The sequence below is a fragment of the Oncorhynchus nerka genome, linkage group LG20 (genome assembly GCF_034236695.1).
Source record: "Oncorhynchus nerka isolate Pitt River linkage group LG20, Oner_Uvic_2.0, whole genome shotgun sequence".
In the NCBI taxonomy this organism is placed as follows: domain Eukaryota; kingdom Metazoa; phylum Chordata; class Actinopteri; order Salmoniformes; family Salmonidae; genus Oncorhynchus; species Oncorhynchus nerka.
The window spans coordinates 19,440,133-19,455,607 of NC_088415.1; the positions used below are offsets into that span (position 1 = coordinate 19,440,133).

At 41.1% G+C, this 15,475-nt stretch overlaps 1 protein-coding gene across 2 annotated transcripts in view; it reads right to left on the reverse strand.

Moving 5' to 3' along the window:
• LOC115102016 (zinc finger protein 704) overlaps window positions 1–15,475 on the reverse strand; it is a 114,415-nt gene that overhangs the window by 32,842 nt on the left and 66,098 nt on the right. For both annotated transcript variants that reach the window (XM_029621497.2, XM_029621499.2), the window contains exon 3: window positions 7,544–7,638. In XM_029621497.2, coding sequence (XP_029477357.1) covers window positions 7,544–7,638 — 95 coding nt within the window. The remainder of the gene's footprint in view (window positions 1–7,543; window positions 7,639–15,475) is intronic.

Here is a 15,475-nt window from a genome sequence, read left to right on the forward strand (position 1 = left end):
CAAAATGTGTTTTGCATTGCCTTGTGGTGAAACATAATGACAAATAAGAGGTAGAGCCTCCTAGCAGGATGAGGTGTGTGTTGGGGATTTTATTAACTCATATGAATCAATGACTGACTGGTCCATGGGGGCCAGTGTAGATGAGAAGGATCCTACAGAGAATAGAGTCATAGGAGTGTTGTCTTAGGGAAGATTAACATCTTATCCCTCAAAGACATTGAGAGTTAAGCACAACAACACAACAATGAAACCAGGGGAAAGAAAATAAGATATTGGAGGGAAAACAGGTACAGTTGAATCATGTACTGTACGAAAAGAGTTTGATGACATTTCTGATGTATCATGAAAATGTAATACAGCTTTGCCCTTTCTCCCCACATACAGCACAGTATACCCTCCCAGCACCTAATACAGTGCATTCGGAAAGTGTTCAGACCCCTTCACCTTTTCCACATTCCACAACCTTACTCAAAAATGTATTAAATTCGTCCCCCCCCTCATCAATCTACAAACAATGCCCCATAATGACAAAGCAAAAACAGTTTTTTGACATTTTTCAAATGTACTACAAATAAAAACTGTAATATTACATTTACACAAGAATTCAGACCCTTTACTCAGTACTTTGTTGAAGTACCCCAGTCTAACGTCCTGAGCGCTCTGGTGCAGATTTTCATCAACGATCTCTGTACTTTGCTCTGTTCATCTTTCTCTCAAACCCGACAAGTCTCCCAGTCCCTGCAGCTGAAAAACATCCCAACAGCATGATGCTGCCACCACCATGTTTCACCGTAGGGAAGGTGCCAGGTTTCCTCCAGACGTGACACTTGGTATTCAGGCAAAATACTTCAATCTTGGTTTCATCAGACCAGACAATCTTGGTCTGACAGTCCTGTAGGTGCCTTTTGGCAAAATCCAAGTGGGCTGTCATGTGCCTTTTACTGAGGAGTGGCAACCGTCTGGCCACTCCACCATAAAGGCCGGATTGGTGGAGTGCTGTAGAGATGTTATTCTAGAAGGTTCTCCCATCTCCACAGAGGAACTCTGGAGCATCGGGTTCTTGGTCACCTCCCTGACCAAGGCACTTCTCCCCCGATTGCTCAATTTGGCTGGGCGGCCAGCTCTAGGAAGAGTGTTGGTGGTTCCAAACTTCTTGCATTTAAGAATGGAGGAGGCCACTGTGTTCTTGGGGACCTTCAATGCTGCAGAAATTGTTTGGTACCCTTCCCCAGATCTGTGCCTCGACACAATCCCGTCTCGGAGCTCTATGGACATTTCCTTTGACCTCATGGCTTGGTTTTTATCTCTGACATGCACTGTCAACTGTGGGACCTTGTATAGACAGGTGTGTGCCTTTCCAAATCATGTCCAATCAATTGAATTTACCACAGGTCGTCTCCAATCAAGTTGTAGAAACATCTCAAGTGTGATCAATGGAAACAGGATGCACCTGATCTAAATTTCAAGTCTCATAGCAAAGGGTCTGAATACTTACAGGACCAGTCAAAAGTTTGGACACACCTTCTCATTCAAGGGTTTTTCTTTATTTTTACTATTTTTTACATTGTAAAATAATGGGGAAGACATCACCACTATGAAATAATACATGGAATCATGTAGTAACCAAAAACATGTTAAACAAATCAAAATGTATTTTATATTTGAGAATCTTCAAAGTAGCCACCCATTGCCTTGATGACAGCTTTGCACACTCTTGGCATTCTCTCAAACAGCTTCATGAGGCAGTCACCTGGAATGCATTAAAAGTACATTTGTGGATTTCTTTCCTTCTTAACCTCTTCAGTCGACCCTCTACTTTTTTGAACATTTTGTTAAAAATCGCGCAACATTTCAGCGCCCTGCTACTCATGCCAGGAATATAGTACGTTCATATGGTTAGAATGTGTGGATAGGAAACCCTCGGACATTTTTAAAACTGGTTAAATCACGACTGTGGCTATTACATAACGTGCGTTACATCGGAAAGCGCAGGAAAACCTGATCACAGAAAATGGAAATAAATATCCTTGCGCCACTTCCAGCAATTGTTAACAGTGAGCCGAATTAGATAAGACCGAGCATTCAACTCCCACAGCATCCCCATGTTGTCGAGTATCTTGTGAATTTAATCATCTTTGATTCTTGGTTGAACCGAAAGAGGGGCACCGCTTACCTCCGGTCTCCGCCCAGATCATTCCGGAAGAGCTCTCTCCTGAAATTTTTTCCAAGACGACAGCTAATGATATTTACATCGCCTACGGATGATTTTTATCGCTTATTAACGTTTACTAATACCTAAAGTAGCATTACAAACGTATTTCGAAGTGTTTTGTGAAAGTTTATCGTCTACTTTTTGAATTTTAAAAAATGACGTTACGTTGTGAAATCGCTGTTTTTTTCGTTTATCACACAGTCTACATATAACGATATCTTGGCTTTATATGGCCCGATTTAATCGAAATAAAGACCCAATAGTGTTTATGGGACATCTAGGAGTGCCAACAAAGAAGATGGTGAAAGGTAATGACTGTTTTCTATTTTATTGTGCGGTTTGTGTAACGCCGAAATGCTAATTATTTCGTTTACGTCCCCTGCTGTGCTTTTCTGTTGTAGTGTATTGGTGCATGCTATCAGATAATAGCTTCTCATGCTGTCGCCGAAAAGCATTTTAAAAATCGGACTTGTTGCCTGGATTCACAACGAGTGTAGCTTTAATTTGATACCCTGCATGTGTATTTTAATGAACTTTTGAGTTTAACTAATACTATTAGCATTTAGCGTAGCGCATTTGCATTTCCAGAGCTCTAGTTGGGACGCAAGCGTCCCGAGTAGAGGCAACAGGTTAATGCATTTGAGCCAATCAGTTGTGTGTGACAAGGTAGGGGTGGTATACGCACGATAGCTATTATGGCAAGAACAGCTCAAATAAGCAAAGAAAAACAGCAGTCCATCATTACTTTAAGACATGAAGGTCAGTCACCGGGGAAAAAAACATCAAGCGCTGTGGTAAAATTAGCTCTCTTGAGGAACGACACAGGAAAGGAAGACCCAGAGTTACCTCTGCTGCAGAGGATAAGTTCATTAGAGTTAACAGCACCTCAGAACTGTTCGCTGCTCTGGCCCCCAATGGTGGAACAAACTCCCTCACGACGCCAGGACAGCGGAGTCAATCACCACCTTCCGGAGACACCTGAAACCCCACCTCTTTAAGGAATACCTAGGATAGGATAAAGTAATCCTTCTCCCCCTCCCCCCCCCCCTTAAAATACCTAGATGCACTATTGTAAAGTGGCTGTTCCACTGGATGTCATAAGGTGAAAGCACCAATTTGTAAGTCGCTCTGGATAAGAGCGTCTGCTAAATGACTTAAATGTAAATGTAAGATTGCAGCCCAAATAAATGCTTCACAGAGTTCAAATAACAGACACATCTCAACATCAACTGTTCAGAGGAGACTGCGTGAAATCAGGCCTTCATGGTCGAATTGCTGCAAAGAAACCACTACTGAAGGATGTCCAAATTTGAGATGTTTGGTTCCAACGTCTATGTGAGATGCAGAGTAGGTGAACGGATGATCTCCGCATGTGTGGTTCCCACTGTGAAGCATGGAGGAGGAGGTGTGATGGTGTGGGGGTGCTTTGCTGGTGAAATCCTCTGGGATTTATTTAGAATTCAAGGCACACTTAACCAGTATGGCTACAGGAGCATTTTGCAGCAATACGCCATCCCATCTGGTTTGCGCTTAGTAGAGTTGCAAAGGGTCGGAAACGTTCCAGGAACTTTCTGGAAATTTTCTGTGGAAAGTTAAGCCCTGGAATTTGGGGAATTTTGCTTAAATACATAAAAAAAGATAGCTTATAACAGTGAATCTTTTTTGTGGGATACACATAAGGAAATTCTAGGTCTTGTGGCATATTTTGGTAAAACTATCCCCAATTCAATGGAATTGCAACCCTCTGCATGCACAGTGCATTCTTCCATCACATGTACAGTGCACTATTCCATCACATGCACAGCTGATTCTCAAGATCTTTCACAATAATGAGATGCTATTGAGCCCACACTACTACACTATCCGAGCCAAGGAATACATACTTTCAGGTAAGTTTTTATTATAATACTGGGTGGAGTGAATATATTTAATGTGACATACATCATTTTTTTGTTAACTAGTAAATCGTAACAATTTCTGCTAATTAGTTTTTGCTACCATGTGTGTTTTAGCTTGCTTGAGCCTGCGAACTGAGGAGTGTTAATTCACCTGCTTCCATACATGTTTCATTTTAAAACATGTATCTTACAAAGGAGTTGTTTAACTTCTTCGAGATTTAAATTTTTGGATAAAAAACGTTCCCGTTTTAAACAAGATATTTTGTCACGAAAAGATGCTCGACTATGCATGTAATTGACAGCTTTGGAAAGAAAAAACTCTGACGTTTCCAAAACTGCAAAGATATTATCTGTGTGTGCCCCAGAACTAATGCTACAGGCGAAACCAAGATGAAGTTTCATACAGGAAATGCCCCAGATTCTGAAGGCGCTGTGTTCCAATGTCTCCTTATATGGCTGTGAATGCGCCAGGAATGAGCCTGCCCTTTCTGTCGTTTCCCTAAGGTGTCTGCAGCATTGTGACATATTTGTAGGAAATATCATTGGAAGATTGACCATAAGAGACTACATTTACCAGGTGTCTGCCCGGTGTCCTGCGTCGAAATTATTGCGTAATCTCCAGGTCCATGCGCGTTCCATTTCTTCAGAGGATTATTTTATTTGAATGCTTTTCTTGTTTTTGTGAAAATGTTGCATGCTGAATGCCAGGTTTAATCCTATGCTAGGCTATCAATACTGTTACACAAATGCTTGTTTAGCTATGGTTCAAAAGCATATTTTGAAAATCTGAGATGACAGTGTTGTTAACAAAAGGCTAAGCTTGAGAGCAAATATATTTATTTCATTTCATTTGCGATTTTCATGAATAGTTAACGTTGCGTTATGCTAATGAGCTTGCCTAGAGAATTTACACTCCTGGATACAGGTTTTTTTCGTAGCCAAACAAAACGGAGCGATTTGTCCTACACAAATAATATTTTTGTAAAAACTGAACATTTGCTATCTAACTGAGTCTCCTCATTGAAAACATCTGAAGTTCTTCAAAGGTAAATGATTTTATTTGAATGCTTTTCTTGTTTTTGTGAAAACGTTGCATGCTGAATGCTACGCTAAATGCTACGCTAAATGCTACGCTAGCTATCAATAATCTTACACAAATGCTTGTTTTGCTATGGTTGAAAAGCATATTTTGAAAATCTGAGATGACAGTGTTGTTAACAAAAGGCTAAGCTTGAGAACTAGCATATTTATTTCATTTCATTTGCGATTTTCATGAATAGTTAACGTTGCGTTATGGTAATGAGCTTGAGGCTGTATTCACGATCCCGGATCCGGGATGGCTAGAATCAAGAGGTTAATCTAACTGCTTATCTATTTATCTGTACATGGAAATATCCCAATTAATCCCCACTGAAAGTTTCCACCTCTGAATATTCCCCAAAATGTGCAACCCTAGCACTTAGTGGGACTATCATTTGTTTTTCAACAGGACAACGACCTAAAACACACCTCCAGGCTGTGTAAGGGCTATTTGACCAAGGAGAGGGATAGAGTGCTGCATCAGATGACCTGGCCTCCACAATCACCAATTGAGATGGTTTGGGATGAGTTGGACCACAGAGTGAAAGAAAAGAAGCCAACAGGTGCTCAGCATATGTGGGAACTCCTTCAAGATTGTTGGAAAATCATTCCTCATGAAGCTGGTTGAGAGAATGCCAAGAGTGTGCAAAGCTGTCATCAAGGCTACTTTGAAGAATCTAAAATCTAAAATAAATGTAGTTTTGTTTAACACTTTTTTGGTGACTATATGATTCCATATGTGTTATTCATAGTTTTGAAGTCTTCACTATTATTCTACAATGTAGAAAATAGTCAAAATAAAGAAAAACCCTTGAATGAGTAGGTGTGTCCAGACTTTTGACTGGTACTGTCTAAACAAGGTATTTCTGTTTTTAATTTGTCATATTTATGTTTTACATTTGCAAAAAAATCCCAAAACCTGCTTTCGCTTTGTCATTATGGGGTATTGTGTGTAGATTAATGAGATGTTTAAAAAACTTTTTTTTTTAGAATAAAGCTGTAACGTAACAAAATGTTGAAAAAGTCAAAGGGTCTGAATACTTTCCAAATTCACTGTATGTTGTGGATTAACCCACTTGAATCAATAACATAACTAAACTGTGGAGATGGGGACAAGAGTGGTTAAATACAGTATATTTACAGTATACTGTAGATTTAGGGAAGGGGGAAGAAAACCCCCAAAATGTTAATGGATAGGTTCTAACCACAATGGATCCCGGCCAGGCTTACATAGGGAGTCGTTTTCCAAAGGCACACTGACCCAGCTACACGTGACCCTAGTGTGTGTTTCAACACAGTAGCTAGGTACCAGCCCTCATCTCCTCACCTCAGAGTGATCAGAACATCTAATGAACAATAGGGGGAAATGGATGTGGATTTAGAGGTACAGTAGGTTTGTAGGGTTGCCAGCCCTCCTGGTTTGGCCAGGGGTCTCCTGGAAACAGCCTTATTCCTTCTGGCGAGCAGTACAGCTGTTAATGCCTAAATGAAATTAATATATTAAGTGTGAGCAAGGTCTTTTATAATCTGTATAACCCAGTCATCTGGTTCTGAGTTGACAAGCCCTAGTATAGAGGTCATTTTTAGTCATTTATCAATAGAGGGTGATGACAAAAAATGTGGGAATTTCTGGTAAAACCGATAAACAAGTGTCCTCTCCCCTCTCTTATCCCTCTCGTTTTCTCTATAAAACAAAGAGCAGTCAGCTTAATGGCACACCCAGGAGTTGCCGTGTTCCCCGATTAAAAATAAAAACTTAATAAAAATAGCATAAAGTGGGGTGGTAAAAAAACAACAGCAAAAGAAAATTAACTCAGAAACTATTTTATTTTATTTTTTCATTAGTCCACTGTTGCTGTTGTCAGGAGTCAAGTTTATAAGATATTGGGTTTTCAAGAAGCCAAGTGTCAAGCTGCAAAATGCTATCCAATATCTTGAAAACTTGACTGCTTTTGAGACTAAATCAACAGTGGACTAATGAAGAGATCGTGGACTTACCAAAAGATAGACTTACCAAAAGATAGTTTTTGAGTGGATATTCCCTTTAAGGCTAAATATAGAGGGACAATTCTGACACATGGGCCCATTTCACCAGTCCCAACAAGGAAAAAGCCCTTTTAGGTTTAGGGTTACAATTAAAGTTACAATAAGGGTTAGGTTTAGGGTTAGGGATTTGGGGTTAAGTTAGGGTTAAGGTTAGGGTTAGGTTTAAGGGTTAGGAAAAATAAGATTTTGAACAGGAATCAATTGTTTGCTCCCCACAAGGATAATAAAACTAAGATATGTGTGTGTGTGCATGTGCGTGCGTGTGTGTGTGTGTGCGTGTGTGTGTGTGTGTGGGGGGGGGTCTTACCTGAGGATGTCTGGGTGAGGACCAGTGGGGAGGTGGATAGCGATGTCAGGACGGTGGCAGCCATTACCTCCTTATCAGCACGACCCGAGGGTTTCCTGCAATACACACCAGATACCAGGTTACACATTATGGACATAAAACCGATGGAGTCGCTAGAAACCAACAACCAACATGCTTTTCCTGCATAGCAAACTGTATCAAACCAGCACACCTGTAACAGTCATTTTACAATATATATGTAGGCATACTAGCATAGAAAAATGGCCCATAGTTCACTATAATGTCCTCAGAGTTAGATTTCCGCACTGCAGACTGACCAGTAGCTGTGTTCGCCATTGCAGACCACCCATCAACTGAGTATGCCATAGCCAAACCTAGAAACCAGGAAAAAGCCCAACCCTATCCCAATCCCAACTCTGAAATATACCAGCCAGGCTTTCTTTAGACAGAACAACAAACTATTTTATAGCATGGAATGGAAAATTAGAGTACAATAATAAATACTGTGTTCCACTCCCCTGTGAATTCTGAAAATTCCCCTTTAGCACGGAATGCTGACCAGACCGACGTTAGGATAACGTTCAGATAACCATAACACTCCTTTTGAAGAGCACTGTCACATTAGTCTAGCAGTGGGTGAAGGCTAAAGACACTGGCGAGTCCCGGCTAATGGCTTGGTCATGACTACAAGATCCGGTTTTGTTTATACATGGTTCATTGCTATTGGTTGAGAGGGAAATTCCAAACGCCTGAGATGGGTCACAGGACAAGCTTCTCTAGCTACCTGAGAGAATAAGGATGATATGATCGTATGATAGGGGGAAGCTGGCTATGTGTGAGGCATATATTCTGCTACAGCTGTCAGCTGCTTTAAAAAAGGAAGTGAAGTGAAAGAGCAAGAGGATAAGAGAGCAAGAGAGACCAGAGACAGAGAGAGAGAAAAAGAAAGAGAGAGCAAGAGAGAAAGAGAGACCAGAGAGAGAGAGAGAGAAAGAGAGTCCAGAGAGAGAGACCAGAGCATGCAGTAATCTGTGTCATTGTGTTGTAAAGACCCAGATCCTCACTCCCTATGTACCACTGCTCTCTGACCACTCACTCTCTGACCTCTCTCTCTCTTCTCTCTCTCTCTCTCTCTCTCTCTCGGACCTCTCTCTCTCTCTCTCTCTGACCTCTCTCTCTCTCTCTCTCTGACCTCTCTATCTCTCTGACCTCTCTCTCTCTGACCTCTCTCTCTCTCTCTCTGATCTCTCTCTCTCTCTCTGACCTCTCTCTGATCTCTCTCTCTCTCTCGGACCTCTCTCTCTCTTCTCTCTCTCTCTCTCTGACCTCTCTATCTCTCTCTGAACTCTCTCTCTCTGACCTCTCTCTCTCTCTCTGACCTCTCTCTCTCTATCTCCCCCCATCTAAAACATAAACAGTTATGTCACACAAAAATCCACACACCTACACCCACTACACTGAAATACAACGAAGCTCACAATAACAACAACAAAACGACAGACGGTCTGGTCTGCAGCTTTAAGAGGTCCGCCTCCAGACTGCTCCCCTACACAACCAGAGTAAACTGGTTTGAGGAGCGCTCTCAGCCAAGCCCTAAGCCCTGGCAAAGCTGCACTACACACACACTCACAAATGCACACACACACACCAAAACCTCTGCCCTAAGTAAACACACAGCCAAAATGTCTCCTGCGTTTCTCTTCTAGCTGGGTCAACTTCCAAACATGAGAGAGAAACAGTGCTGGATGGGGTGCAGACAGATCTTGAAGGAATGCATCAACTATGAAGCAATCTGTCTTTATAACACACAGACTAAAACAATAACAGAGAGAAGAGTAGAGGGCAACATAGACTTTACACATCACTGTTTTCACTTGCTCAGACTGACCTCATGGTTAGCCAAGTTTAACATCTCAAAAAACAAGACTGTGTGTGTGTGTGTGTGTGTGTGTGTGTGTGTGTGTGTGTGTGTTTATGCATGGAATGGGTCTAATCTGCTTATCTCTATCCAAGTGTGTCTGTGGATCCTCTGACATTGAGGGAAAACATCAGGAATACATGTGAACACACACACACACACACACACACACACACACACACACACACACACACAGCATACATTTTGCTGCCATTCTCCGACCGCCTCTTTAGTCTGTGTCTGCTGGGAGTACGTGGGCATTTCCATATAAAAGGACCCATGAGCACCAACATGTGAAGTTCATGGGAGCATGTCAAATTGAGTGTCAAATGAAAGATAAGAGTCTATGTTTTTTTTAAACGAAGGCATAGACACAGTACCAGTCAACAGTTTGGATACACCTAGTCATTCAAGGGTTTTTCTTTATGTTTTTATTGTCTACACTGTAGAATAGTGAAGACATCAAAACTATGGGTGGCTACTTTGAAGAATCTCAAATCTAAAATACATTCCGATTTGTTTAACACTTTTTTGTTTCTCCTCTGAACCGTTGATGTTGAGATGTGTTTGTTACTTGAACTCTGTAAAGCATTTATGTGGGCTTCAATCTGACGTCTAGTTAATTGGCGATGTCTGAGGCTGGTAACTCTAATGAACTTATCCTCAGCAGCAGAGGTAACTCTGGGTTTTCCTTTCCTGTGGCGGTCCTCATGATGACCAGTTTCATTATGATGGTTTTTGCGAAATTCGTGAAAGTTCTTGAAATTTTCCACATTGACTGACCTTCATGTCTTAAAGTAATGATGGACTGTCGTTTCTCTTTGGTTATTTGAGCTGTTCGTGCCATAATATGGTCTTTTACTAAATAGGGCTATCTTCTGTATACCACCCCTACCTTGTCACAACACAACTGACTGGCTCAAACGCATTAACGAAATAAATTCCACAAAATATCTTTTAACAAGGCACACCTGTTAATTGAAATGCATTCTAGCTGACTACCTCATGAAGCTGGATGAGAGAATGCCAAGAGTGTGCAAAGCTTTCATCAAGACAAAGGGTGGCTACTTTGAAGAATCTCAAATATAAAATATATTTTTGATTTGTTTGACACTTTTTTGGTTACTACATGATTCCATGTATTATTTCATAGTTTTAATGTCTTCACTATTATTCTACAATGTAGAAAATAGTAAAAATTAAGAAAAACCCTTGAATGAGAAGGTGTGTCCAAACTTTTGACTGGTACTGTACATTTTCAAAAGGGTCTACCAGGAAATGTCTTAGAGGGTATCAGAAATACATCAAAACACAATAATCTTGAAGTAAAGACCCCTGACAATTAATAAACACTTATATTTCGTTTGGGATAAATAATTTGCCTTCTGTAAGTTTAACCTGTTAGTCCTCTAGGGGCATTATTTCATTTTTGGATAAAAAGACGTGCCCGTTTTAAGCGCAATATTTTGTCACGAAAAGATGCTCGACTATGCTTGGAATTGATAGCTTTGGAAAGAAGACACTCTGACGTTTCCAGAACTGCAAAGATTTTCACTGTGAGTGCCTTAGAACAAAAGCTTCAGGCAAAACCAAGATGTTTCAGCGACCAGGAAATGAACAGGATTTCCGAAGCTACGTTTTCCATGATCTCCTTATATGGCTGTGAATGCGACAGGAATGAACGGATCCTTTCTATCGTTTCCCCAAGGTGTCTGCAGCATTGTGATGTATTTGTAGGCATATCATTGGAAGATTGACCATAAGAGACTACAATTGCCAAGTGCCCGCACGGTGTCCTGCGTGCAAATTGGTGCGCAAAACTCACCTACCAGTATTTTTCCATCCGAATCTGGGAACAATGCAGGCTTCCAGGAACGGCATTTCAATGAAGAGATATATGACAAAACACCTTGAGGATTGATTCAAACAACGTTTTCCATGTTTCAGTCGATATTATGGAGTTAATTCGGAAAAAAGTTCGACGTGTAGGTGACTGAAATTTCGGTTAGTTTCGGTAGCCAAATGCATAGTAACAAAACAGAACGATGTGTCCTACACAAGAATCTTTCAGGAAAAACTGGACATCTGCTATGTAACTGAGAGTCTCCTCATTGAAACATCTGAAGTTCTTCAAAGGTAAATTATTTTATTTGATTCCTATTTTTGTGAATATGTTGCGTGCTAAATGCTAACGCTAAATGCTAAGCTAGCTATCACCACTCTTACACAAATGATTGATTTTCTCTGGTTCAAAAGCATATTTTGAAAATCTGAGACGACAGGATTGTTAAGAAAAGGATAAGCTTGAGAGCAGGCATATTTATTTCATTTCATTTGCGATTTTTAGAAATCGCTAACGTTGCGTTATGGTAATGAGCTGTAGTCACGATCCCGCATGCGGGATGCGGCGTACTATGAGGTTTAAGAAACATTGCCTTGTACCTTGTAATTCTGTTACCAAAAACCCACAAATCTACAACATACACTACACGACCAAAAGTATGTGAACACCTGCTCGACAAACATCTAATTCCAAAATCATGGGCTTTAATAAGAAGTTGGTCCCCCCTTTGCTGCTATAACAGCCTCCACTCTTCTGGAAGGTCTTCCACTAGATGTTGGAATATTGCTTCAGGGACTTGCTTCAGTTCAGCCACAAGAGCATTAGTGAGTTGGGGCACTGATGTTGGGCGACTAGGCCTGGCTCGCAGTCGGCTTTCAAATTCACCCCAATGGTGTTTGATGGGGTTGAGGTCAGGGCTCTCTGCATGACAGTCAAGTTCTTCCACACCGATCTCCACAAATAATTTCTGTATGGACCTAGCTTTGTGCACAGGGGCAATGTCATGCTGAAACAGGAAAGGGCCTTCCCCAAACTGTTGCCACAATGTTGGAAACACAGACTAGTCTAGAATGTCATTGTATGCTGTAGCATTAAGATTTCCCTTCACTGGAACTAAGGGACCTAGCCCAAACCATGAAAAACAGCCCCAGACCATTATTCCTCATCCACCAAAATGTACATTCGGCACTTTGCCTTGGGGCAGGTAGCGTTCTCCTGGCATCCGCCAAACACAGATTTGTCTGTCAGATTGTCAGATGGTGAAGCGTGATTCATCACTCCAGAGAGCCACTGTTCCAGACTCCAATGGCGACAAACTTTACATCACTCCAGCCGACGCTTGGCATTGCGCATAGTGATCTTAGGCTTGCGTGCGGGTGCTTGGCCATGGAAACCCATTTCATGAAGCTCCAGAAGAACCGTTCTTGTGCTGACATTGCTTCCAGAAGCAGTTTGGAACTCGGTAATGAGTATTGCAACCGAGGACAGATGATTTTTACACGCTACGTGCTTCAGCACTCGGTAGCCCCATTCTGTGAGCTGTGTGGTCTACCACTTCCTGGCTGAGAAGTCGTTGCTCCTAGATGTTTCCACTTCACTAAAACAGCACTTACAGTTGACCGGGCAGCTCTAGCAGGGCAGTAATTGGATGAACTGACTTGTTGGTATTACTGCAATTGAATTGGCTACAAGGGGAAAACATAGTTGTCATAAACCACAATTGGGTCACCTGCTACTGTCCTTCCTTCAACTGGCATAGGCTACTGTTATGCTAAGTTCATAACTGTTTTTTTCTCTTTCTGTCGGGTGTTCAAAGCAAGACTGTGAAAGTAGTCTGGACAATCCGTCCCTCTCACTTTCTCTCTTCTCTCTGTCCAATTAATGTCACCTCTCCCAGCTCTAACTGACACCTACCATGACACCTACCACCTATCCTCTTCCCATTTACTGGAACAAGCATCGTCACCCACTGAGCACCGGCAGACACTGGACATCCATGGACATTGAAAAGTAGTTGAAATTGAGTCATGTGCTCTACTGTGCTGTGCTCTACTGTGATGTTGAAACTTGTGAAACAAAAGGCATCTATGATTGTTTCAGATTTGTTCTGGTCCAGACTAGAGGTCGACCGATTAATCGGAATGGCCAATTAATTGGGGCAGATTTCAAATTTTCATAACAATCGGAAATCGGTATTTTTGGGCGCCGATTTGCAGATTTAAAAAAATTTTTATACCTTTATTTAACTAGGCAAGTCAGTTAAGAACACATTTTTATTTTCAATGACGGCCTAGGAACGGTGGGTTAACTGCCTCGTTCAGGGGCAGAACGACAGATTTTCAACTTGTCAGCTCAGGGGATCCAATCTTGCAACCTTACAGTTAACTAGTCCAACGCAATAACGACCTGCCTCTCTCCCTCTCGTTGCACTCCACAAGGAGACTGCCTGTTACGCGAATGCAGTAAGCCAAGGTAAGTTGCTAGCTAGCATTAAACTTAACTTATAAAAAACAATCAATTATAATCACTAGTTAACTACACATGGTTGATGATATTACTAAATATTATCTAGCGTGTCCTGCGTTGCATATAATCTGACTGAGCATACAAGCATACAAGTATCTGACTGAGCGGTGGTAGGCAGAAGCAGGCCCGTAAACATTCATTCAAACAGCACTTTCGTGCATTTTGCCAGCAGCTCTTCGTTGTGTGTCAAGCATTGCGCTGTTTATGACTTCAAGCCTATCAACTCCCGAGATGAGGCTGGTGTAACCGAAGTGAAATGGCTAGCTAGTTAGCACACGCTAATAGCGTTTCAAATGTCACTCGCTCTGAGCCTTGCAGTGGTTGTTTCCCTTGCTCTGCATGGGTAACGCTGCTTCGAGGGTGGCTGTTGTCGTTGTGTTGCTGGTTCGAGCCCAGGGAGGAGCGAGGAGAGGGACGGAAGCTATACTGTTACACAGCCAATACTAAAGTGCCTATAAGAACATCCAATAGTCAAAGGTTAATGAAATACAAATGGTATAGATGGAAATAGTCCTATAATTCCTATAATAACTACAACCTAAAGCTTCTTACCTGGGAATATTGAAGACTCATGTTAAAAGGAACCACCAGCTTTCATATGTTCTCATTTTATTTTATTTCACCTTTATTTAACCAGGTAGGCTAGTTGAGAACAAGTTCTCATTTGCAACTGCGACCTGGCCAAGATAAAGCATAGCAGTGTGAACAGACAACACAGAGTTACACATGGAGTAAACAATTAACAAGTCAATAACACAGTAGAAAAAAAAGAGAATCTATATACATTGTGTGCAAAAGGCATGAGGAGGTTGGCGAATAATTACAATTTTGCAGATTAACATTGGAGTGATAAATGATCAGATGGTCATGTACAGGTAGAGATATTGGTGTGCAAAAGAGCAGAAAAGTAAATAAATAAAAACAGTATGGGGATGAGGTAGGTAAAAATGGGTGGGCTATTTACCGATAGACTATGTACAGCTGCAGCGATCGGTTAGCTGCTCAGATAGCAGATGTTTGAAGTTGGTGAGGGAGATAAAAGTCTCCAACTTCAGCGATTTTTGCAATTCATTCCAGTCACAGGCAGCAGAGAACTGGAACGAAAGGCGGCCAAATGAGGTGTTGGCTTTAGGGATCATGTTCTGAGCAAGGAGCTGAAACGTTAGCTTTCTTACATAGCACATATTGCACTTTTACTTTCTTCTCCAACATTTAGTTTTTGCATTATTTAAACCAAATTGAACATGTTTCATTATTTACTTGAGGATAAATTGATTTTATTTATGTATTATATTAAGTTAAAATAAGTGTTCATTCAGTATTGTTGTAATTGTCAGTATTACAAATAAAATAAAATAAATTTTTAAATCGACCGATTAATCGGTATCAGCTTTTTTGGGCCTCCAATAATCGGTATCGGCGTTGAAAAATCATAATCGGTCCACCTCTAGTCCAGACCAACCAAATGTAGTCGTGTTTGGTTGGGAGCGGAGCTCCCAAATATGCAAAAGAAGGATATTGCATAGTTTTACCTTTGTGTACCTATTCAGGATACATCACCATGAAGATAATTATATTAATATCCTTAATTATGCATTTCTGTATAGTACAGATGTAATTCCAATCCTGTAATTCAGGTACCAGA